This window comes from Aegilops tauschii, chromosome 4 (genome assembly GCF_002575655.3).
Source record: "Aegilops tauschii subsp. strangulata cultivar AL8/78 chromosome 4, Aet v6.0, whole genome shotgun sequence".
Taxonomy (NCBI): domain Eukaryota; kingdom Viridiplantae; phylum Streptophyta; class Magnoliopsida; order Poales; family Poaceae; genus Aegilops; species Aegilops tauschii.
The window spans coordinates 18,098,019-18,122,808 of record NC_053038.3 but is presented as its reverse complement, the minus strand read 5'-3'; the positions used below and the strand labels follow the sequence as shown (position 1 = coordinate 18,122,808).

Sequence of the window (24,790 nt, the reverse complement as noted above, 5' to 3'; positions counted from 1 at the left end):
AGACATAGATATTTGTAAAGTACATACGGACCTGAATGTAGCAGATCCGTTGACTAAACCTCTCCCTAGAGCAAAACATGATCAACACCAGGACGCAATGGGTGTTCGATTCATCACAATGTAACTAGATTATTGACTCTAGTGCAAGTGGGAGACTGTTGGAAATATGCCCTAGAGGCAATAATAAAAGGTTATTATTATATTTCTTTGTTCATGATAATTGTCTATTGTTCATGCTATAACTGTATTGACCGGAAATCGTAATACATGTGTGAATACATAGACCACAACATGTCCCTAGTAAGCCTCTAGTTGACTAGCTCGTTGATCAACAGATAGTCATGGTTTCCTGACTATGGACATTGGATGTCATTGATAACGGGATCACATCATTAGGAGAATGATGTGATGGACAAGACCCAATCCTAAGCATAGCATAAAAGATCGTGTAGTTTCGTTTGCTAGAGCTTTTCCAATGTCAAGTATCTTTTCCTTAGACCATGAGATCGTGCAACTCCCGGATACCGTAGGAGTGCTTTGGGTGTGCCAAACGTCACAACGTAGCTGGGTGACTATAAAGGTGCACTACGGGTATCTCCGAAAGTGTCTGTTGGGTTGGCACGGATCGAGACTGGGATTTGTCACTCCGTGTGACGGAGAGGTATCTCTGGGCCCACTCGGTAATGCATCATCATAATGAGCTCAATGTGACTAAGGCGTTAGTCACGGGATCATGCATTGCGGTACGAGTAAAGAGACTTGCCGGTAACGAGATTGAACAAGGTATTGGGATACCGACGATCGAATCTCGGGCAAGTAACATACCGATTGACAAAGGGAATTGCATACGGGATTGATTGAATCCTCGACACCGTGGTTCATCCGATGAGATCATCGTGGAACATGTGGGAGCCAACATGGGTATCCAGATCCCGCTGTTGGTTATTGACCGGAGAGGCGTCTCGGTCATGTCTGCATGTCTCCCGAACCCGTAGGGTCTACACACTTAAGGTTCGGTGACGCTAGGGTTGTAGAGATATGTGTATGCGGAAACCCGAAAGTTGTTCGGAGTCCCGGATGAGATCCCGGACGTCACGAGAGGTTCCGGAATGGTCCGGAGGTGAAGAATTATATATGGGAAGTCCAGTTTCGGCCACCGGGAAAGTTTCGGGGGTTACCGGTATTGTACCGGGACCACCGGAAGGGTCCCGGGGGTCCACCGGGTGGGGCCACCTATCCCGGAGGGCCCCATGGGCTGAAGTGGGAAGGGAACCAGCCCCTAGTGGGCTGGGCGCCCCCCTTGGGCCTCCCCCCTGCGCCTAGGGTTGGGAACCCTAGGGTGGGGGAGGCTTCCCACTTGCCTTGGGGGGCAAGGCACCCCCTTTCCCCCTTTGGCCGCCGCCCCCCCCCCCCCCCCTTGAGATCCCATCTCTAGGGCCGGCGCCCCCCCCCCAAGGGGCCTATATAAAGGGGGGGAGGGAGGGCAGTAACAAGAACAGCCTTGGGCGCCTCCCTCCTCCCCTGCTACACCTCTCCGTCTCGCAGAAGCTCGGCGAAGCCCTGCCGAGACCCGCTACATCCACCACCACGCCGTCGTGCTGCTGGATCTCCATCAACCTCTCCTTCCCCCTTGCTGGATCAAGAAGGAGGAGACGTCGCTGCACCGTACGTGTGTTGAACGCGGAGGTGCCGTCCGTTCGGCACTCGGTCATCGGTGATTTGGATCACGGCGAGTACGACTCCGTCATCCACGTTCATTGGAACGCTTCCGCTCGCGATCTACAAGGGTATGTAGATGCACTCCTTTCCCCTCGTTGCTAGTACACTCCATAGATGCATCTTGGTGAGCGTAGAAAAATTTTAAATTATGCTACGATTCCCAACAGATCCATCGTCCGTTGTTGCTTTCAGATTCGTGCTAATTTTTTGGTTGTTGTCAAAATTGATCTTGGTTCATAATGCTTCGTTAGTTTTTGTATCATGGTATCTCAGTTTTTAGCAATAATAAATTGCACTTATTTTAGATATAATTTGATGATAAGCGGCGATACAGACGAACCATTATGATAAACTTTTTAACGAGAGGGAAAACCTAATGCAACACTTTGAATGAAGATAAACTTTAACGACACCTAACAAAGTAGCATGAATCTCAATGCAGTCACTTACGGTGGATCCATGCATGGTAGAACATCATTTCTCGAAAAAGCATGCTCTCAAGTTATGGGAATGCACTGCAAATGTATCGGTTCAAGCTTTGTACATATATGTAAATGCATCCACATCTTCCTTGTATTGTTTCATATTGAAATATCCCAATTTCTCGGATATGGCGCTAGATGAGCTCGTTGGGGTGCAGCCGTGCAGGAGATGTTTGGTTTGTTCAGGGGAGCGTCAGGCCTTGTTGCGACTTTGAATAAGACATCTATTGTTTCAATCTGACGTGAGTTCAACGAGCCGCGTAGACTCGCTGCATTTTTCTCGTACTAACAGCCGGTCAGATTGGACGAAGCCCGGAGACGTGGATGCTACAACCGATCGACGAGGCTCAGACAGGAACTCGCTAGAGGCTGTCCACCGTTGGGCTTGGACGAGCGACTGCGATGTGTGTAGCTATTTCAGCCGTTGTTTGTTTTTTACACTTCTGCTTCGGTAGACCCCCCTTAAACACATCGATGGCTGAGATTTACTCTATACCTCTTCATAATAAAGGGCACGATGGTCTTTTTTTTTAAGTACGTCCTCCACATGAAGACATCCAATACATAGCCTGCGTACCATACAACAAGATCGTAGAGGCAAGTAGCCGATGTTTTGCGCAATGGCGGCTCACCTGGGCCGGCCCATTTGTTGGTGCGGGGAGAAAATTAGTTACAAAAAAGGATGGTGATTGGATTCGAACCTGCATCCTCTAAGTGAGGAGTGTGCTGTGCTAGACAGTGTGCCTTCAATCCTTTGGTGTTAAATTATCAACGCGAAACATTAAGAAACTTAATGTCCCGGCAAAACTTAAAACATGAGCTGAGAAAATTAAGATAAACCAAAGTGTGCAACAGGGAACGAACTTGGGACCTCGCGCTAGTCTACAATTTCGGTAGCCACAATACTAAATGAGATTTTGTGTCCAAAAAGGTAGCCCGGTCTATATGAATCATAAGCCACGATTTTTTTTAAATCGGATCTCATTTGCTTTTTGGATTTTTTAGAAACACGACCATTTAAAAATCTGTTATTAAAAGAAACTAGAACATTTTGTGAAAACGTGAACTTTTTTTGAAATAGGAAATGAACAAAATTGAAAATGATAACATTTTTGAAATTGTGAAAAACTTTTGGGAAATGCGACATTTTCAAATTTGTGATTTAAAAAAATAAAACATTTGTGAAAACGTGATTTTTTGGGAATCTCAATCATTTGTTTTAGAAAGGAAAAAACATTGAAAAGTAGAACATTTCAAAAAACAGGAACAAAACTGAAAACACGAACATTTTAGAAAACCACAAACAATTTTTTTAAGTGCGAACATTATTTTGAAATTCTACAAACATTTATTGAATTTGTGAACAACTGTTGTAATCAAGAATATTTTTTGAATTTGGGAACAAATTTTTTAAACTCATCATCCTGATTACACTCTTTGCCACCAGGCTACGCCGCCGCTCGTGATATTTAGAAGCAGGAAATGTATAAGGGTCAACTACTGTATCGATGGAAGAAAACTTGCATTTGTTTACCGTGCCTACATGTATACTAATGCACACACACTTGTTATCAAGAAACATGTTTTCTCAAACATGGTAAAACTAAACAGATTTTCTAAATATTTTTCATCGGGAACTTTTATTGAATTTGTGAACAAAATTTGTGTATTTTTTGTGAAAATAAACAGAAAAGAATAAAAATAAACATGAAAAACAAAAAAAACAAAAATAAAATAAAATATTAAACGGGAAACCAGTCAGAAAAGTGATTCAGGAACCTTCTGAAAGGTTCCCAAAACCGGAGCCTTCGGCCTATCCGGACACCCTATGTTAAACATGGTCAAGTATTGGATATTCTTGAAATGAACCAACCTTTTGCAAGAAGGTGGGGATGCCCATGGTAGGAATCCATGTCAGGTTTGAACGATTTCCGACTCCGTATCCAAGTTGCGAGACGTTCGGTCATTGTATCGACCTTTTTTGACCGAGATAACTCCAGAAAATGCAAAAATTACCAAAAACCAAAACAACTTGGCATGATGTCTTGAATTGATCATACAAGGTCATGAAAAAAAATTAAGTCCATTTCAAGGATGTGGAGAAACAACATACTCTCAGACGAAGCCTTCTAGCATACCTAGACACCCTCCATTAAACATGGTTTAGTTTTAGAAATTCTTGAGTTGACCCCAACTTTTGTAAGCGCATGGCTATGGTAGGCATTCATGCCAGGTTTGAACGATTTCCGACACCTTATGCAAGTTGCGACACGTCTGACATTTTTTAACAGAGAAAACTCCAGGAAATGCAAAATTTGTCAAAAACCAAAATAACTTGGCATGGTGCCTTGAATTAGTCATACGAGGCATAGAAAAAAAATAGGGTCATTTGAAGGATATCGGGAAACATCGTGCTCTCAGATGAAGCCTTTTGGCCTAGCTGGGCACCCTCCGTTGGACATGGTCTATGTTTGTACATCCTTCAAATGATCCCAAATCTTGCAAGTAGGTGGGAATGCCCATGGTAGGCATCCAGGTCAGATTTGAATGATTTCCAAAATCGTATGCAAGTTGTGACAAGTTCGGCCACTTATGAGTTTTTTTGCCCGCGAAAAACTCCAGAAAATGCAAAATTTGTCGAAAACTAAAACAACTTCGCACGGTGCCTTTAATTGGTCATATAAGCTCACGGAAATAAATATTGGCGTCATTTAAAGGATGCCAAAAAAATGTGCTCTCAAATGGAGATTTTTGTCCTAGCCGACCACCCTCCGTTGAACATGGTGTTTTTTGGACATCCATGAAGTGACCCAAATTTCTAAAATTTGAACCATGATGGAAGCAAAATGTACAATTAGAGCGCCCAATTTTACTGTGATTGGAAACGAGAATATTATATTACATTGGACTCGTGTATCTATCTCATGGAAGCCAATTCTCTAACTGAGCTATGATGGATGAAAATAATAATTATATGGATAACATTTTGCGTTAAGTCGATGCATATTTTAGTTCCTTGCAAAAAAAACCCAGAAGCACATTTTAGTTGCACCAGGAGTAAATTCTCGAATTGATTGAAACATGATTTCATTGTGTTGAAAACGCGTGTTGCCTCAAAGAAAATTTGGTATGCATCGGAAGCAAGCAAATTCCCCGTTCGAGATGTGATGGGATACATATTTTTATCCAACACAAAACAACTTTTGGTTAAGATCGAACATATTATAAATTTGAAGCAATTTGATTAACTCAAAGAAGCAAATTTTCATGACGGCAGAAGCAAATTTAATATGCGTCTGATTTTAGTAGCATGTATGTCGTACAAAATTTCATTGAACATAATTTCCAAAAAAACAAAAGAGAAATAAACAGACTCTCAATTTATACTCGCATGATTTTAGGAGAATTAATTTCCGCTGGACACTTTTAGAGAACAAATTGGAACCACTTTCCGTTTGTTATGTGCAAACTATCTATGGAAAGCCACGTTCTCAAGTCAAATCCAACCAGCCAAAGAAGTATTTATGCATAAAAAGTGAATTGTCCTAGTTGGTTATCGTGTGTGGAAATAAACCATAAGGTCTGGAGTTCAAATCCTACTCCATGCGCCTATTTCTTGAGGGTTAAAAAAAGAAAAGAATTGGCCAGGCCCAGGAGGAGGGTGTGTGTGGTGGGCGGATCGGTTGTGTACGTCAACGTACAATACGTCAAATGACCATGCTGTCCTTTATACGGTTTGTGAGGGGGGTCTACCGAAGCAAGTCTCTGTTTTTTAATACATTAGAAACGTAGACTTTCATACATACACACATACATTTATTTTTATGAATACACGCACGCATATCTTATTTCTATATATGAGCACCTTCAAAAGACTGAGCCATCATATCATCCTGAGATTGATGAAGTCGCCACTGATGCCTTCATAGTCAACGGAATCATCTACTTCCATTGAACACACATCACCGAAAGGCCTGAAATAAATCTAAAAAAATATAAGCACCAGCATCAAGTCTAAAATTTAAACGTTGATGGACTGGGATAGCCCTCCTAACCATGCATCCAGCCACAGTTTAGTCCGCTATTTCAACCTTTGCTAATTGGTCTAGGCCAAGCAGCAACGTGCAACGCAGCCGTTGGTGGTGGCGGCCGGACTTGAGTTATCCGCCGGTTTATCTCTAGTTCTGTACTCACTGAAGAGAGAGACATCTGCTAATTAACGTTCAGCGTATGGCATGATTGTACCAACCCTGATCTGAACCTGGCACCGGTCTCTCTCAAATAGTTTCTTGATTCGTTTCTCGATGACTTGTTGCCAACAGTATATTGCACGTTCGCGCAGTGTAGGCGTTCTCATTGGCTACTCGTACAAGTGAAGCACGCGCCTGATCGATCAGTGAGCAAATCAACGACTGATCACCATAGTTTAAAATTCGTGAGACGCCAGCGAAACAACGAAAACGTGCCTGTCAGTGACAATCAACGAGCCTGTTGTGTTGAAGAGTCAGACTTTCTTTCTGACCGTGATCCATCCAGCGCATGCATCGGCCCGCCTCTCCCTGTCTCCAGTCTCCGGTGTACCCGGCCGGTGCGGCTAGCCCCTCCGCCAGGTGGAGCACCGCATGGCCGCATGTCACCCACCCATCAAATCATCATGATTAAATTCAGAACACATTCTCCTGTTTACAAATTTTAGGGTACACATTGCTCGTGTTTCAAACACCAATGGCAAGCCCTGATCCTTAAACAGAACAAACTCATGCCCTGCTCCCTCGAACTAACTCAATCTCTGCTTAATTACACCCTGAAACCAACATGTGGTTGTACACCAGTAACCGCGTCGATAGCGGAGTCTTTGGTGACTTCGCCATACTTGAAGCTCCATGATTCTAGTCTTGCCTCTTGAGTGGACATTGTGTGAATGTGTGCATATGATGATGGTGTGTGTGCGTGCGCCCGCGCATCTATATTGCACTCGTTCTCTGAAAAATCTCCATTTACAAGCTCACTTATCCTTCCCACCTTGCCATTTTTTCAAACATATAGCCCAGCTCTTCAAGGCACCACTTTTAATCTCTATAAAACACTAACCAAATATTTATAATACATATCTGCACAAAGATTGGTCTATCTGATATTTTTGCGTTAGTCCCTATTTTCAAAGTACAGGTGTATTAGGCTTTTGAAAAGTCAAACTTCTTAATCCTTGACCAAGTCTATTCGAAAAAAATATAAATATCTACCATACGAAGTTAGTATCATTATATTTACCCTTAAATATAATTTTTTTGGCAAATGTTGGTATTTCTTGCTATAATATTAGTCAAACATAGAAAGATTAGGCTTTTAGAAAAAAAAATAAACATATTATATTGTGAAATGGACGGAGTATGACATTGTAGTTGTGGGTAGTAACATGATATTTTTGTACGAGTAATAATATGATATATATTTTTGTGGGTAACTAATTTTTTTTGCAAACACGCAAAAGGCTTGCGTGTCGATGTATTAGAAGAGAGAGAGCAAACAATGCAGAGTTCGTTTACAGCTTGTTGCAGCACCACGAATGGCACTGGTAGTAGCCTTATGGGAGGGCCGGCCCAAACTAATATGATATTTTTTGCGTGGGTACTTATATGAACCAATAGTGGTGGACTGGTGGTTACTAATAGTTGCGCTTATCCTTCTATACCTTGCCATTTTTGCCTGAATTTCTGAATCCTAGACGAAATCAAGATCATCGTTGAGTAGAGGTGTGCACGAATCTTGTGAACATCTGTTTCCAAGCGCAATACTCCATTGATTCGAGATACACCTCCTCGTTGTCTTTTTTTCTTTCTTTTCTTTCCTTTTTTGTTACCTCCTCGTTGTCTCTGTTCGCAGCAGCTCCCATTTTCCTTAGCAGCCGGTATGGCCTTGACTTCTGACCTTGGGCCATCTTCAATTTCTTCACAAGGTGAGATCTCGACGCCAATAATATCAATAATATACTCTATCCTCAGCAAAATAACTCTGCTTCCGGTGTTCACACATGCGGCATAGGCAAGCATGCATGCATGCCAGCCTATATAAAGGACTCCATATGCCTCATCGCTAACTCATCCACCACAGCTTAGCTGCAACCACCAGTGCCTCAAAGACTCTTGATCAACAAACTCTAGCTGATCACTGCTAGCTAAGCTTGCTACATAGCAAGCCATGGGTTACTCCAAAAACCTAGGGGCTGGCCTGTTTGCCATGCTGCTCCTTGCTCCGGCCGTCCTGGCCTCCGACCCTGACCCTCTCCAGGACTTCTGCGTTGCCGACCTCGATGGCAAGGCGGTCTCGGTGAACGGGCATTCATGCAAGCCCATGTCGGAGGCCGGCGACGACTTCCTCTTCTCGTCCAAGCTGGCCAAGGCCGGCAACACGTCCACCCCGAATGGCTCGGCTGTGACGGAGCTCGACGTGGCCGAGTGGCCCGGTACGAACACGCTTGGTGTGTCCATGAACCGTGTGGACTTCTCACCAGGGGGCACCAACCCACCTCACATCCACCCGCGTGCAACCGAGATCGGCATCGTGATGAAAGGTGAGCTCCTCGTTGGTATCCTTGGCAGCCTCGACTCTGGAAACAAGCTCTACTCAAGGGTGGTGCGTGCTGGAGAGACATTCCTCATCCCACGCGGCCTCATGCACTTCCAGTTCAACGTTGGTAAGACGGAGGCCTCCATGGTTGTCTCCTTCAATAGCCAGAACCCTGGCATCGTCTTCGTGCCGCTCACGCTCTTCGGTTCCAACCCGCCAATCCCCACGCCGGTGCTCACCAAGGCTCTAAGGGTGGAGGCCGGGGTCGTCGAACTTCTGAAGTCCAAGTTCGCTGGTGGGTCTTAATCCTTGGGAGCCTGCCCTGAAATGGTCTCAGTATATAATTGGATATATGCATGCCAATGAAATTTAATAATTGTTCAGCAGAAGACACGTATTCAAGCTTCTAGCTAAGCTCGCATGCAGTTGTAATAAGATTGAATAAGTTAGCCTCGCGGTTTAGCCTTCAGAGCCAATACGAGAAATCAAAATGTACTACTTTTTATTGTCGTATTTGTTCTTTTTGTTGAACGGAATATATAAGTATCATTTTCATATATTTGTCCGAGTATGATCTTATAAGTCAGACATGCTCTCAAGTTTGCGTGGTGACCGTGTGGTGAGCAATCTTCAAATCATTAAACATGCTCCCAAGTTACGAGAATACATTGTCAGAATGCAAAATATACCAGTTCAATGCATTGTAGCAATCTCCAAAATGAACAAGAAAACATGAGTTTTTTTTCTATAGTGCACGGGATGGATCCACTGTGCGTTGTTGCTTTGAGTTCGTGCTACTTTTTTGGTTGTTGTCAAAATTTAATTTTGTTTCAAAATGTTTCGTTCGGTTTTTTTTTTCTTGGTTCAAAGTGTATCATCAATTCATCATATTCATTATGTACCAACAAGAAAATGCACTTGTTTCAGGTTGGATCTGCTGACAAACGATGATACACAATGAACCATTATGATAGTCTTTTGAACAAGAGGAAACACCTGCTTTAACACTTTGAAACAAGATAAAAAATCCGCAAAAAAAAAGAAACAAGATAAATTTTAACAACAACCAAAAAAGTAGCACGAATCTCAAGCAATCACCGACAGTGGATCCATGCATGGTAGAATATCGTTTCTTCGAAAAAAAACATCAAGTTGCAAGAATACATTGTGAATGTACCAGTTCAAGATTTGTGGACGTATGTAAATGCATCCACATCTTCTTTTCTTTGTCCGTATAAAAAATCTCATTTTCCCAGACAAGTCGTTGGGCCAGAGGACTTTTCCACATGCTTTTACCAGATTATGGCGGCAATCCAGCTGAGTGATCGTGGTGATGGTATGAATTTTCATTCTCTCAATCAGGCCACCATTCAAAATTTCATATTTTTCAAACTTCATTTGCCTTTTTTCTTAAATCGAACAACAAATAAATGCCACCAAGGTTTGTATTTTGCCAACTAGGTGTTTGATTTTTTTTCATACATCTCTCAGATAGTATCTCCCAAGATACTTAATAAATTAAATATGATTTTTTTACCAAATTGCGGGCATTTTAAAATATACTTGTAGTTCCGGTTTTAATTATATCCATTAAATACCTATAAATTAGTTTGAATGCCTAAAAATAGCAAATCAAGTCAGAATAACGCCTAATTCCTATATGAACTTTGTAATTTTTTTACGTTCATATAAAAATATTACGAGCCTTCAAGATCAATATTTTTTGTACATACTTTGTATGGTGCCTTCGCTGTTTTAAAAAAATAGGAAATTCAAAGCATTACATAATAATATGGAAAAATGAAGGTATATTATTAGTATATAATAGTGTAATATCAAAGTTGTAATACAAATTTTAAGTTTTTTTAGGGGTATACAAATTTTAAATGGGGGTACTGGAGATAGGGAGTGGTGGGCGAGTATGCTGGATGGATCACGGTCAGAAAGTCTGACTCGTAACAGGCCCGTTGATTGCCACTGACAACCATGTTTTCGTTGTTTTGCTGGCGCCATATCTTGCTTGGCCAGTCGAATATTTAAACTGCAAGGAGACAGACAGGATGCCATATAGTAGTATATCTGAACTTGATTTGCTCCCTGATCGGTCAGGCAGTAGCCAATGAGAATCCCTTCTCTGCGCGAACGTGCTACATATTATTGGCAACAAGTCATCGACCGAGAAAAGAAACAAAAGAACTACTTATTTGAGAGAGACCGTAGCCAGGTTCAGTTCAGGGTAGGTACGCCGCGACCAGAAGCTTCCCATTTCTGACCATCATGCTATGTGCTAAGAGCATCTCCAACAGACGCCGTGCTACCGGGCGCTAAAGAAAATTACAGAGCTGAAATAGCGTTTTAGCACGCGCAGAAGTGTGGTTGCTCTTCCAGGCGCTCCAAAATTTAACGCGCCGCTGTAGCGCTTCACCAGGCGCGGTAGAATCCAGTGTGCGTCTAGCCGGCGCTTTGGAGCTGGAGCTGGCGTACAAAATATAGGGCGCGCGATGCTGTTTTTTCCAGCGCCCTGAATCTTGTTTACCACGCGCGGGATTATAGTGCGGCTGTTGAAGCGCTACTTTCACTCGCGCGCGCTATATAGCCATTTTTATCCGGCGCGCGGCTTATTTAGTGTATCTGTTGGAGATGCTCTAAACGTCAGCATGGAGATGTCCCTTCAGTGACTACACAACTAAGATAAACCCAATGATGGACGAAACGGCCACGGCTGGCGGGTGGACGGACAGCCGAGAAATGCAAAAAATGCATAATTAACCTAGCGTGCGTCGCAGAAATATTCGCACGCTCCGTGCATCTAATTAAACTCGCTCACTTGAAGAGTTAAAAAATTTCAGTCGAGACTTGAGGAACACGGGACGTAGCTATAGCTTATTCATTTTACATCTCCTCTCTTTTGCTGTTGAACGAAGACCCTGGCATTTCACCATCAGCCAGCACGCCCCTCAACTTCATATGATTGGAGAGCTGATGTGTGCACGAATATTATGAACCGGTTTCCAAGAGCAATACTCCATTGAGATACACCTCCTTCTTGTCTCTGTTCCACCGTCGGTCCCATTTCCTTAGCAGCCGGCAGTGGCCTTGACTCTCACCTTGCCCCCATCTCCATTTCCATCACAAGCTAGCTCATCCCGACATCTCCATTTCCATCTCTGCCTTGCTCTGTGTGTGCACATTTGCACATGCATGCAGACTTGCTATGACTCCCAGGCTGCAACTCACCACCAACAAAGGCGCAGTCAGTTTCTAGGATCATCTGTCCACTGTATAGCTTCACGAACTCCCCATCAAGATCGCGGCGCTTTCCGCCTCTTCCACTGATCTGCACCGATCTAGGCGCCGTCCAGTGGACATGAGCACCATCCCCATATGGTCCCTTGCCACAGCTGCCCCCCACGAGTCTCCAGATTCCCCTAGGAAAGCGGCATCAGAATTTAACTTGACCATACCCGGAGGGGGGGGCGACCCAGAGATTGTCCTCTAGGGCTGGTGCTATTATGGCAGATGCAAGGAGATTGCTTGCTGGTTTTGCCTCCTCGGAGATCAGCAATGTAAGCAGGAGTAGGAACAAATTGGCCCATGAGCTCGCTGCCTATGCGAGAAGTTCTGGCGATTTCCTTATGATCGCGGACGTCCCAGCGGGCGCTAAACATGTAATGAGAAAGGAGTGCATTCCCACCGTGGTCTAAGTTGTAGCCATGGTTTCCTCAACAAAAAAAAACATTTGCACATGCATGCGGCGACGACATGCATAGCTTAATTAGCTCCATGCATGCGTTACGTGCACCGATTCCCTATATAAAGGACTCCATATGCCTCACCACTCACTCATCCACCATATAGCAGCAACCACCAGTGCCCTGCACACTCTCCATCAACAAACTCCAGCTGATCAGTCCTAGCCAAGCTTGTTGCATAGCAAGAAATGGGGTACTCTAAAACCCTGGCAGTTAGCCTGTTCGCCATGCTGTTCCTAGCTCCCGCCGTCCTAGCATCGACCCTGATCCTCTCCATGACTTCTTCGTCACCGACCTCGATGGCAAGGCGGTCTCGGTGAACGGGCATCCATGCAAGCCCATGTCGGAGGCCGGCGACGACTTCCTTTTCTCGGACAAGCTGGCCCAGGCCGGCAACACGTCCATCCCGAACGGCTCGGCCATGCCGGAGCCCGACGTGGCCGAGTGGCCCGGTACCAACACTCTGGGCGTGTCCATGAACCGCATGGACTTCGTGCTAGGGGGCACCAACCCGCCGCACATCCACCCCCGTGCTGATTGGCATCGTGATGAAAGGTGAGCTTCTCCTTGGAATTCTCGGCAGCCTCGACTCCGGGAACAAGCTCTACTCAAGGGTGGTGCGCGTCGGTCCGCCGGAGAGACCTTCCTTATCCCGCGCCGCATCATGCACTTCCAGTTGAACGTTGGTAAGACGGAGGCCTCCATGGTCATCTCCTTCAACAGCCAGAACCCAGGCATCGTGTTCGTGCCGATCACACTCTTCAGTTCCAACCCGCCAGTCCCCACGCTGGTGCTCACCAAGGCGCTACGGGTGGAGGTCGGGGTCGTGGAACTTCTCAAGTCCAAATTTGCTGGTGGGTTTTAATTCCTGGGAGCCTGCCATGTATGCTAGGGAAATTTAATAATTCTCAGCAGAAGACATGTATTCAAGCTTCTGGTTAAGCTCCCATGCAGTTGTAATAAGATTGAATAAGTTAGCCTCATGGTCCGGCCTTTAGAACCAATGCGAGGAATTATGAAATATATTGTAATAAGATTGAATATATATAAATTATAGCATTTTTGGTATATTTGCTCCATTACCCATTTGTATTTCATTCTCTGTCACCTTTTTTAGGTTGAATTGGGTGTTCTAAATTCAATCAGCCATTTTAGAGATACAAAGGGGATAAGCGCAAACCCAATATCTCGCCTATAGCGAGAGTACCTTTTGTCTCGCCTGAACCTATTTCAAGTGTTGTACTTCCTCCATCCCATAATGTTAGACGTTTTACATTATGGGACGGAGGGAGTACATTACTAGGCCAGTCCGTTCTTAACGCTCTCGCTCCTTCGCTGGTAGTTGTGTACAATGTGTTCTTCTATGTTTTTTTTCATTTCATTTGTTCATTTGTTTTCTTTTTTCTCCACGGGTTTCTTCGGATTTTTTTGTTTTGCCATTGTTTTTTCACCTTTCTCTTCGTCTGGTTCCTGGTTTTTTTCTCTTTTCTTTTTCTTCTTCTTCAGTTTTGTTGTTTCTTTCTCGGTTTTCTCTAGTTTTTCTTGTTTTCTTCATTATTGAGGAAATTGTTAACTGGTAGCAGCTCGGTTGGCTGGCGAGTAGGGGATTAATAGGCTAATTGGCCAATTAATCAATTGATCGGTTGATTTCTCAGTTTATCAAATACATAATAAACATTTTTTTCAAATATATGTTTTGGGGGTTTACTTATTTCATACACATTTGTACATTTTTTGTATACATCGGGAACATTCTATACACATTGAACATTTTTTTAAATACATGAACAACATTATAAAAAATTCCATACACATTGTATATTATCTGTATACTTTTTTACGTAAAAAACATTTTTACACGAATTTATTATTTTCATGTTCTTGATTAACATTTTTTAAATACATGCTCAATGTTTTTTCAAATGATTCATTAAAAAATTAAATACATGATTAACTTTTGTCATACACATTGTATTTTTTGCATACATTTTTATGTACATGAAAAATGTTTTTTGTATACACGTTTTAATTTTTTTTTCAAATGATTGATTTAACTTTTAAACTATTTTATTAGCGTTTTTTCACATACTTGATATTTCTTTAAAAATAATATATCAATATTTTCCATAGAAATTATATTTTTTTACATTGTTTGTATATATAAGAAATATTTTTTCTATACACATTTTACATTTTTCAAATGCTTGATTAACATTTTTTAAACGTTTTATCTAAATTATTATTTTATTATATACACATTAATAATATTGGAAATATAAACAAAATTAAACTAACAAATAAAAGAACATAAACAAAAAATATGAAAAAAAAAGAGTTGTGGTGTGTGGCCTCGCTTTTGGAACGCCCAGTCCAGCGTTCAGTTCAGGCGAAGTTGCCTACGTCTGTGTTGACAATATCGGGGAGCAATTAATCAAAGAGCACTCCTTCGGGTAGGCTAAGAGCGCTCTAGGTGCTCCCTTTGGATTTTATTTTTCTGCACATGTTTTCAGCTTTTAGATGATTTTTTTCGGGGTTTTTTTTTGGCTTTTCCGTTTCCCCTGGCTTTTCTTAGGTTTTGGACAAAAAAAATTGACACGAAAAAACGTGTTTTTTTTTTCCTTTTGCGAGAGGCACGAAGAATTACTTCTTGCGGAGGCACGGATTTGAGGCACGGCCGTGCCTCTCGTAAAAGGGAAAAGACGTGTTTTCCTCTTTTTTCCTATGACGAGAGGCATGGATTTACTTCTCGTAGAGGCACAGATTTGTTTTCGCGAAAGGCACGGCCGTGCCCATCGGGAAAGGGAAAAAGTGATTTTCTTTTGTACCATAGGAGGCACGGATTGACTTCTCATAGAGGCAAGGTTTTGGTTTTGCAAGAGTCACGGTACGACCGTGCCTCTCGAAAAGGAAAAAAATGTATTTTCTTTCTTTTTCATTCCCAGAGAGGCACAGCCGTGCCTCTCGCAAAAGGGGAAAACGTGTTTTCCTGTTTTTTTCTACTATGAGAGGTATGGATTTGCTTCCGCGAGGGGCACGGCTGTGCCTCTCGGAAAGGGAAATCTGCTCCTAGTTTGGGGGATTTTGTCCCTTTTTTTGAAAAAAAATTGTCGAAACCTATCAACATGGGAACTAGTTTTAAAAATCATGACACGAGAAATCAAACTGTGAAAACGGTTCGAAATTTGGACGCATGGTTTGAGAGATAAAACATTTTAAATCATGTGTCCAAATCTACGAAAAAAGGACTCTCAGGTTACGATACGTGGTGTGCCTGCAGTGCAACATTTGTCGCAACCTGGGAAAGTGAGAGTGACATTTGCAAAGAGTGCTCCTTAACTAGTGATTTTGACAATATCGTGTTAGTTTTTTTAGATGTAACTCTATTCATACTCGTAACAATTAATTACAGGTACACTGATTTGGACTAAAATCCAAAAAAATACAAAGTAACTTTTATGACTAAGAATTACAATGAAATCTCTTAAAAACACCTTCTTCGCGGTATCAATCTCTACTCAGAAAAATACTCCAAAGACTTCGATAAAGAGGCTGAAATTGGACTGGAGTAATGATGTTGTCACTCTTTCACCTACACAAGCATTAGTGATAATGGTTTTGAAAGTGCCTTGAGTCGCCCATCTAAAAATATGGGAAGCCTTGATTAATGAACGTATTTGGCCTGGGGATGATCCTCTAGAAATGCAAATCGTCGAATCACTATATTTTTACAATGATGTCGATGAATGAATTGACATCCATAAAAAATCAGACCAATAAAAAAATTGATGCAACAACATAAACTGCCCAGATCCGAATAATCGGATCTGCGAGGACAAAAACTCTCTAACGTCATGACAATATCTTGTTAGTGTGAGTACTCCTCCCGTCCTGGTGAAGGATTTCCTTCCACCTATAGGGCCCATTTTCGCTGTTTTTTTCCTTTGCTGGATGTCAATTGGGTTCGGTATGTTTGCTCGCTAGGTTGGCTTCGCCTTGGTTTCTATTTCTTTTTCTTTCTTTCTTCAATTTCTTCTGTTTTTCTTTACGGGTTTTTCCGGTTTTCTGTTTTTCTTGCTTTTCAACGTTTTTCTTCACTTTTTCATGGTTCTTGCCATTTTTTCTGTTTCTTCAAGGTTTTTTATTTTTATTATTTTTGTCAGTTTTCTTCGCTTTTTTCTTGATTTTCATTGGGTTTTTTCTTTCATGCCTTTTTCTTTTTTTTGTTTCTTTCTCGGTTATCTTTGGTTTTTCTTGTTTCCTTCTTTTTATTTGGTTTTCAGTACATATTCAACATTTTTTGTATACATTAGAAAAAATTGCATACACATTTAATATTTTGAAATACATGATTAATACATTTTCAGTGTATATCTAATACATGTTTAAAAAATTCAAATAAAATATTAACATTTTTTTGGGTGCATGGTCAATATTTTTTGTACAGATTTTAAGTATTTTCCAAATGTTTGATTAACAATTTTCAAATACAAGATTGACATTTTTTAAATACATGGTCAGCATTTTTTCTATACAATTTTAACATTTTCAAATGCTTTATTAACATTTTTTAGTATGTGGTCAACATTTTTTCTATACACCTTTCACATTTTTTTAAATGCTTGATTAATATTTTTAAATACGTGGTCGACATTTTTCTATACACATTTAACATTTTTCAAATGCTTGATTAACATTTGTAAAATACTTTTTTAACAATAAAATTCAAATGCTTGATCATTATTTTTTAAATACATGATCAATATTTTCGAACACATTGTATTTTTTTTGTATACATGTGAAACATTTTATCAATACAAATTTTTAAAAATTTAAATGGTTGGTTAACATTTTTTCCAACTGGTTTTATGTAAAGTGTTTTTCGTAATAACTTCATTTAGATTATTTGGAATTTTTTGTATACATGAGATCAAGGGTAAGGATATGGTAGATGATGGTGGCCGTGAGGGTGGAGTTGATAAGAATCAGTTGGCCGCTTCTCTTGAGCATGGAAGCCTTCCATGTCGGGATATGTCCGGCCAATTGAATAGTACTACCTCCGTCTCATAATATAAGATGTTACTATAACCAATATACTCTACATAGGAAGCAGTATATAACTGTATACCTGTCTAGCCTTGACTTATTGTATGGGGCATGAGCCGATTAATTTCATCACATCGTTGCCAACTTGTTTCTGTTATCAATCATGTCGTCAGATTTGCAAGATATTCATATCCATTCTGAATCAAGTTAACGTCATATCTATATTAGTATTGGAGTAACATCCGCTCCGCGTTGGTATTCGATATCATACATATTTACATTTGTATTTGTTATAGAAAATATGAAAACAGAATGGAAAGTGCACTATCTAATCCGCATCCCGTGGCATTCTTTCCAAGTGTTGATGTTTTATCCAATAAAATCTATGAAAATGTTATCTAGCGAACATCAGTCATGGGGATGCTTCCAGCGAACGTCCTTTCTACCGTTGCACGAATCTCGGCGCAAGGCCGCTGCCAGCCTGCCACGTAGATTTTTCTAGAGTTTTTCGCTGTAATCCTCTCTCTAGCGAACACAACCTTGTTAAACTCTCCAAAAAAACAAACCAAAGACGTGCATTGGGCCGGACTCGATACCATGCCCACCCGCGTCGGTGGTAGGTGGGCTTACCACTTAGACTGTAGAGCGGTTTGTGCGCACTTGCGACAAACCTGCTATGCGCATATGAAGCTATTTTATTTTAAATTTGTTTTTTCATTTGAAACTTTGACTAGAAAAAAAATCATAAATCCAAAATTTTCTTCTTCATTATAAGATAAAATGTGCCTATTTTGTTTTATTTTGCCATGTGTTTTTTACAAATCACAAAATTTGCCATGGCTTAGAGAACAAGTTTTAAAAAAACTTGCCATGTTTATGTAGGTACCATGGCATTTTTTAAAATTAATAACTTGGAATTTTTTATTATTTAGAGGATGGCAATGTTAATATGAAGAGGATGGCTGTTTATCATTGAGAGGATTATTTTCAGTGGTATGCCATTTTTATTGAGAGGATGACTGTTTTATCATAGAGAGAATGGCATTTTTATTATTACTGGCATGTCCTTTTTTTATTAGACCTGGTAGCTTTAGTGTATGTAGCATGATGGTTTTACTTAGGTAGTGTGGCATTTTTATTATTGTTGGCATGACATTTTTATTACAAAGAAGATGCCATTTTTATTAATAAGAGGTTGGCAATTTTATTATTAAGAGCATGCCAATTTAATAATAAGGATTGCATTTTAATCAATAAGAGGAGACGATTTTATTACTAAGAGCATGACATTTTAGTAATTAAGAGGATGGAATTTTTTTTCAATGGCACGGCATATTTACTGAAATTATGCATAGGAAACCAAATAAAGTTAAGTTTTACAACATGGTATTTTTGTTTTTTGGTCCATAGCAAAAACAAATATTCACTGTTTATACAGCATGACAATTTCATTTTTTAGATCATGGCATTTTAATAAAAAATAATATTCATGCTATTTTTTAAAATGAAACAGTGAAATGATATCTATGGGCCAATCAGGGTCGCCCTGGACCCCGACCACAACGAACAATCGGGTAAGGATGAAACGTTCGCTCGATAAACCTTCATCGTTCGATGGCATCGTCCTCCTATTGGGGTCCAAAATCTATGCGCTCAAACTTTCTACTAAAATAACGACACTTATTTTGAGATGGAGGGAGTATTACCAGTACCACTTTGTTTCCGGCAGAAGAGGGTTCTTAACCAGGTCAGGAGTCAGAAAAACCCAGCAAGCTGACGACTATGGTCATCTTGCTAATATAAATTGACAAAGGTACCCAAGATCACAAGTGAATGAAACCGAAACGTGCTGATTTGCACATATTTCCCACGTTTTTCATAAGCAGAATGGCATAAATCCGATCCATGCATGGATAAACTCTTTGTCAATATAGAACGTGTGTTTTCTAAAACAGAAAGGAGTTATTGGAATTAATGGTGCCAGAACGGAGCAACAAACCTCCTCCGTTTTCACCACATATGCATGCATGTTAGCCTTCGCATCGCATGTTTATAATCGGGCATACCTCCCTGATCCGATCCGCAGTAACATAACATTGTCAATTTAGCATAAGGAGATTGCGCACCTTCTATATATTCTCCCGGCCCGCAGATACTAGCAAGCAACCATGTCCATGGCCAACGTCCTGCTCGTGCCCTACCCGTTCCAAAGCCACATAAACCCCATGCTGCAGTTTGCCAAGAGGCTGGCGTCCAAGGGCGTGCCCGCTGCCCTCCTCGTCACCCGGCTTCATCGCCAGAACTGTCCGGTTCGACGCCGGCCCGGTGCGCGTCAAGTCCATCTCCGATGGCCACGATGAGGGCGGCCTCTCGTCGGCGGCAAGCATCGACGAGTATGTGGAGAAGCTGGAGTCGAGTGGGTCGGTGTCCCTCGCCGCGCTCATCAAGGAAGGCCACTTCACGCATGTGGTGTACGACTCGTTCATGCACTGGGTGGCGCGCACGGCGCGGGGCCTGGGTCGGCCTGCCGTACCCTTCTCCACCCAGTCATGCGCGGCGAGCGCTGTGTACCCGGGTTGCTGGACCCGCCGCCGCAGGGAGACAACGCGGGGGTCAGGAGCGAGCCGTTCGCCGGGTTGCCGGGGCTGGAGAGGTGGGAGTTCCCGTCCTTCGTGTTCCACGACGCGCCGTACCCGGCGCTCACCGCCCCTGCGCTCGCCCAGTTCGCTGATCGGGACGTGGGGGACTGGGTTCTCGTCAACTCGTTCGATGAGTTGGAGTACGAGGTAGTAAGATCAAGAAACTTTTTTGGTTTCAAATGTTGATGTTTTATCCAAAATAAAAGATATTTATTAGTTGCTTATTGAAGTTCAGATCAAGAAACATGATCCATGAAAATTGAACTTTTGATTTGTGAGATTTCATTTCTAGCCCCATATTAAGTTGAGCCACCCTGAAAAAGTTTCCGGAAAGAGCGAAACCTTCAGTAAGAAAGAAACTGCACGTGGGGAAATTTCGAATGAAAATTTAGAAAGTTCTACAGGTTCCATCTTTCTATTTATTCTGGATTTCCTTTTTTTTAAGCTTTTTTTTACCCTTTTTTTAGAAACTTTTGAGTTTTTTTCTTTTTGAGATGGATCTTAGACATATTTGATGGGCTTAAAATGAGTCACATGAGTTGGGCCTACATGAGTTGGGCTTAAAGTGGGTTGGTGTTTCTGTTCTCAGGTTCTGGATGGGCTGAAGCGCCACTTCAAGGTCCGAGCCATAGGGACGTGCGTTCCTCTGCCGGCCGCCGATGATTCCGGGGACGTCGTCCGCTTCACCTACGGCGCCAACCTGCTCGACCAGGAGGACACCTGCATCAAGTGGCTGGACGCCAAGTCCTCGCGCTCCGTCGTCTACGTCTCCTTCGGCAGCAACGCGTCCATCGGCGCCGCCCAGATGGAGGAGCTGGCCCGCGGCCTCCTCGCCGCCGGCAAGCCATTCCTGTGGGTTGTCAGGGCCGGCGAGGAGGCGCAGCTCCCGCGCCACGTCCTGGACGTCGCAGCGACGGCGTCGGGCGACGCGCTCGTCGTGCGCTGGAGCCCGCAGCTGGACGTCCTGGCGCACCGCGCCGTGGGCTGCTTCGTCACGCACTGCGGCTGGAACTCCACGCTGGAGGCGCTCGGCTTCGGGGTGCCGATGGTGGCGCTGCCGCTGTGGACCGACCAGCCGATCAACGCCCGGCTCATCGAGGAGGCGTGGGGCGCCGGCGTGCGCGCGCGACGCCGCGACGCGTCCGCGGGGGTGTTCCCGCGCGGCGAGATCGAGCAGTGCGTGCGCGCCGTCATGGAAGACGAGGACGGCAGGGCGGCTTCCGCCCGCGCGGCGAGGGTGGTGCTCACGCCCGGCCGCGCCTCCGATAAGAAACTGGGAGAGTCCTTGGAGTTCGCGTGCGCCGTCATGGACGGTGGCGCCACCGAGGCCGAACCTTCCCCGCGCGAGGCGGCACGTCGGTGGAGCGAGGCTGCGCGCGCTGCGGTCGCCCCCGGCGGCAGCTCCGACCAGAACCTGGAGGAGTTCGTGGACTATCTGCGGGCTAGCGCCGGGGAGAAGTGAAGAAAGTCTCACTGTATCTGGCGGGCATATATGGTTTTTGTCTCGTGGATATGCGTATATTACTTGGTCGTGGTGTGGTTTTGCTGGAGCTTTTGCATGCATGGAGTCCTTGCTTGCTTCTCGATCGGCTTGATAGGCTTTTGTGCTGAGGAGGTTATCTATCTAGGGTCGTGGCTTTTGAGCAGCTATATATCTTCTTGTTCTTCTAGTGCGGTAGCGCCGCGTCCCATATCACCTATGTCGTGCGAGTCCGGCCGGTTGTCAGCCATGTGGTCGATCACTTGATCTGTAGCGTTGTAGTCTGTGTCGTTTGTGTAGTGTGTCCGAAAACATGTTTTTGAGCATGTGCACCCGTGCCCTTTCTGTTTAGCCATTCATTTTCCGCATCACGATTCGTGCAAGTAGTTTTCTCTTTTTTGTTTCTCTCATATAGAACATTTCTTGAACTTCAAACTTTGCAGCACAACAAAGCCTTCTAACTAGAATGTGGGATAAAACTTGGAGATTTTTCCGTCCAACATAAATATACAAAATGAGATTTGTTTGATTAAAAAATATCTTTGTTAGTATTTATGTTGGACCAAAAAATCTGAAAATTTTATCCCACATTCTAGATAGAAAGCTTTGTTATGCTGCAAAGTTTGAAGTCCAAGACATGTTTTATAGTTGTGTAGCACAGATCTCAAAGCAACATTGAGCAGCTAGGATGCGAGGCCAGGGTGCATATGCTCAAAAATTCTGCATTCGTTGTGTGTCACTATAATCTGTTGTAGCCTGGTTGTAAGCTCCAGCTTGTCAACTTAGTTCCTTGCATGGTCATGTTCTTTCATTTTCTGTTGCACGCTCTTTTCCTTATTGGCTTCGGCCAGCATCGGGTGTGTTTTGTCTACCATGATGATTATCGTGCAATGTTGGAACAAGGTGGTGCTGCTGCTCTACAAAGGATTGTGTTTGAGCAACATGAGGATGGGGTGGAGGGAGCAAGGAGAAGATGCTCTGATGATCACTGGAGATGCTGGTTCTAACAATGAAGAAGATGCAAGAGACGTGATTCAGGAAATGGATGAAGGCTAAAACATGGTCACCTTACTTCTGTGGAGCGGTGGTTTAGATCTTTGTCTCTAGTCTTTCTTTTTTTGAAAGGTTTGTCTCTAGTCTTTTGGCGATGATGTGCTTCCTGGCTTACAAGGAGACCACAACGCAACTCCTTGAATCTGTTTTATATCCCACTTTAGTTCTATTTTGCTGACTCAATAATCCTACATCTATGTAAAGACCTACTTATTCTTACGTAAACTTCTTAATCTACCCCCCCCCCCCTGAATTTCGCGGGGTGGGGCCTTTACTAGCCTTTGTAGGTGGCAGTTGGGATGTAATTTATTATTTTTAATCCTTGTTGGCTGGAGCCTTTTGCACTTGGATGCTTTCTTATTTTTGCTTTTTGTTCCGTTATCTCTATGATAGTGGAACTCAATCCTAATTTAGGATTGTAAACAAATAAAAATGGAAATTGCTAACTAGAATGTTTATGCTTTGGGAGACTCAAGGAAACATTGCCTCACTTTTATGAGATAAATTCCAGCAGGCTATGGTGTATCAGAAAGTGGCAAATCTAGCGGTGCCGCTATGTAACTACGAGGAATCCACCATCGTCCGCTTTGGCATCAAGATTGGTGCGGTGAGTTCTCGTATAAAGAGGTGGAACGTTTTCTTGGCTGACAACGTCCTGATATTTGGTTGATCGTATGAATTGACGGATAAATAGTTGGAAGGAAAGGAAATTGTCGGCCGGTGGACAAGAAGTACTTCTCAAGTCAGTAGGAGTATCTGGAGCTAGTCTGAGGACGTTGACTAACAAACTTTAATTGCAGAGGGCAATTGGATGTGTTGCCTTATGGGGTTTCACTGGCGCAATCTTCTGGGTGCTACAAGCTCATAGGTTTGAAGGGACATCTTGCCCCTGATGAGGATTTTGGTCTTAATGGCATTATATTTAGAAGACTAAAAATGTTTTGAGTGCTTACATATTACATACACTATTCAAAATGAAAAAGGAAGTTGGTCGGCGACTCTCTAAGCAAAAGACTGAAGAGAAGACATAATGTCAATTTTCAAATGATAATTTCTCGTTTCTGATTCATAGGCATGCCATACTATGAAAGGGGATAAATCATGGATCTAGGTGTGGCAACTAGCAAACCAAAAACAAGCCAAAAACACCCAAAACATATGAAAAAGAGAGCCTCAAAAGATGCTTGAGTGTTTCTCTCTAGTGAACCTTGGAGTAACCTCGAACCCTGCAGGAGGCCTTCTAGAAAAAAAATAAAATGCTTCTATTTTAATCTCGGATTCCCCTCGAAGGTGAGCGCCCCCCAAGATGTCTCTGACTGGAAACATAATATGTATGTTTTCGCTCAGATGCACCTTGGAGCTCCCCCGGACCCTAAGCCTAGGAAGGCATCTTCTTCCCCATGAAGAATGTGACAACTTCCACTCTCTCTCCATGATTGTTGTACATCTTCGAATCTTGATATCTTCTTCCCTAGCCATCCATTCCTGAAAGTGCTAGTTATCGACTAGAGGGGTGGGGGTGATGTCGGTGTCAAAACCGGCGGATCTCAGGTAGGGGGTCCCGAACTATGCGTCTAAGGTCGATGGTAACAGAAGATAGGGGACACAATGTTTACCTAGGTTCGGGCCCTCTCTTTGGAGGTAATACCCTACTTCCTGCTTGATTGATCTTGATGAATATGAGTGTTACAAGAGTTGATCTACCACGAGATCGTAATGGCTAAAACCCTAGAAGTCTTGCCTGTATGACTATGATTATGGTTGTTGGCCTCTACAGGCCTAGCCCTCCGGTTTATATAGACACCGGAGGGTGCTAGGGTTAAACAAAGTCGGTTACAGAGAAATGAATCTTCATATTTGGTCGCCAAGCTTGCCTTCCACGCAAAGGAGAGTCCCACTCGGACACAGGTAGAGTCTTCGGTCTTGGTATCTTCACAGCTCATCAGTCCGGCCCATGGCTAACAGGCCGGACGCCCGAGGACCCCTTAGTCCAGGACTCCCTCCGTAGCCCCTGAACCAGGCTTCAATGATGTAGTGTCCGGCGCGCAGATTGTC

General features: G+C 42.9%; 1 protein-coding gene and 2 pseudogenes across 1 annotated transcript; all 3 read left to right on the top strand.

Annotated features, from left to right (window-relative positions):
• The first annotated feature begins 8,287 nt into the window (after positions 1 to 8,287).
• On the top strand, positions 8,288 to 9,325 carry LOC109742630 (oxalate oxidase GF-2.8). Its single transcript, XM_020301730.4, has one exon. It carries the CDS (start codon positions 8,400 to 8,402, stop codon positions 9,072 to 9,074), a length of 675 nt encoding a protein of 224 aa, XP_020157319.1. The 5' UTR covers positions 8,288 to 8,399; the 3' UTR covers positions 9,075 to 9,325.
• Positions 9,326 to 12,708: 3,383 nt separating this feature from the next.
• Positions 12,709 to 13,385, top strand: LOC109742631 (oxalate oxidase 2-like; annotated as a pseudogene).
• Positions 13,386 to 19,737: 6,352 nt separating this feature from the next.
• On the top strand, positions 19,738 to 21,747 carry LOC109742591 (indole-3-acetate beta-glucosyltransferase-like; annotated as a pseudogene).
• Positions 21,748 to 24,790: the final 3,043 nt, after the last annotated feature.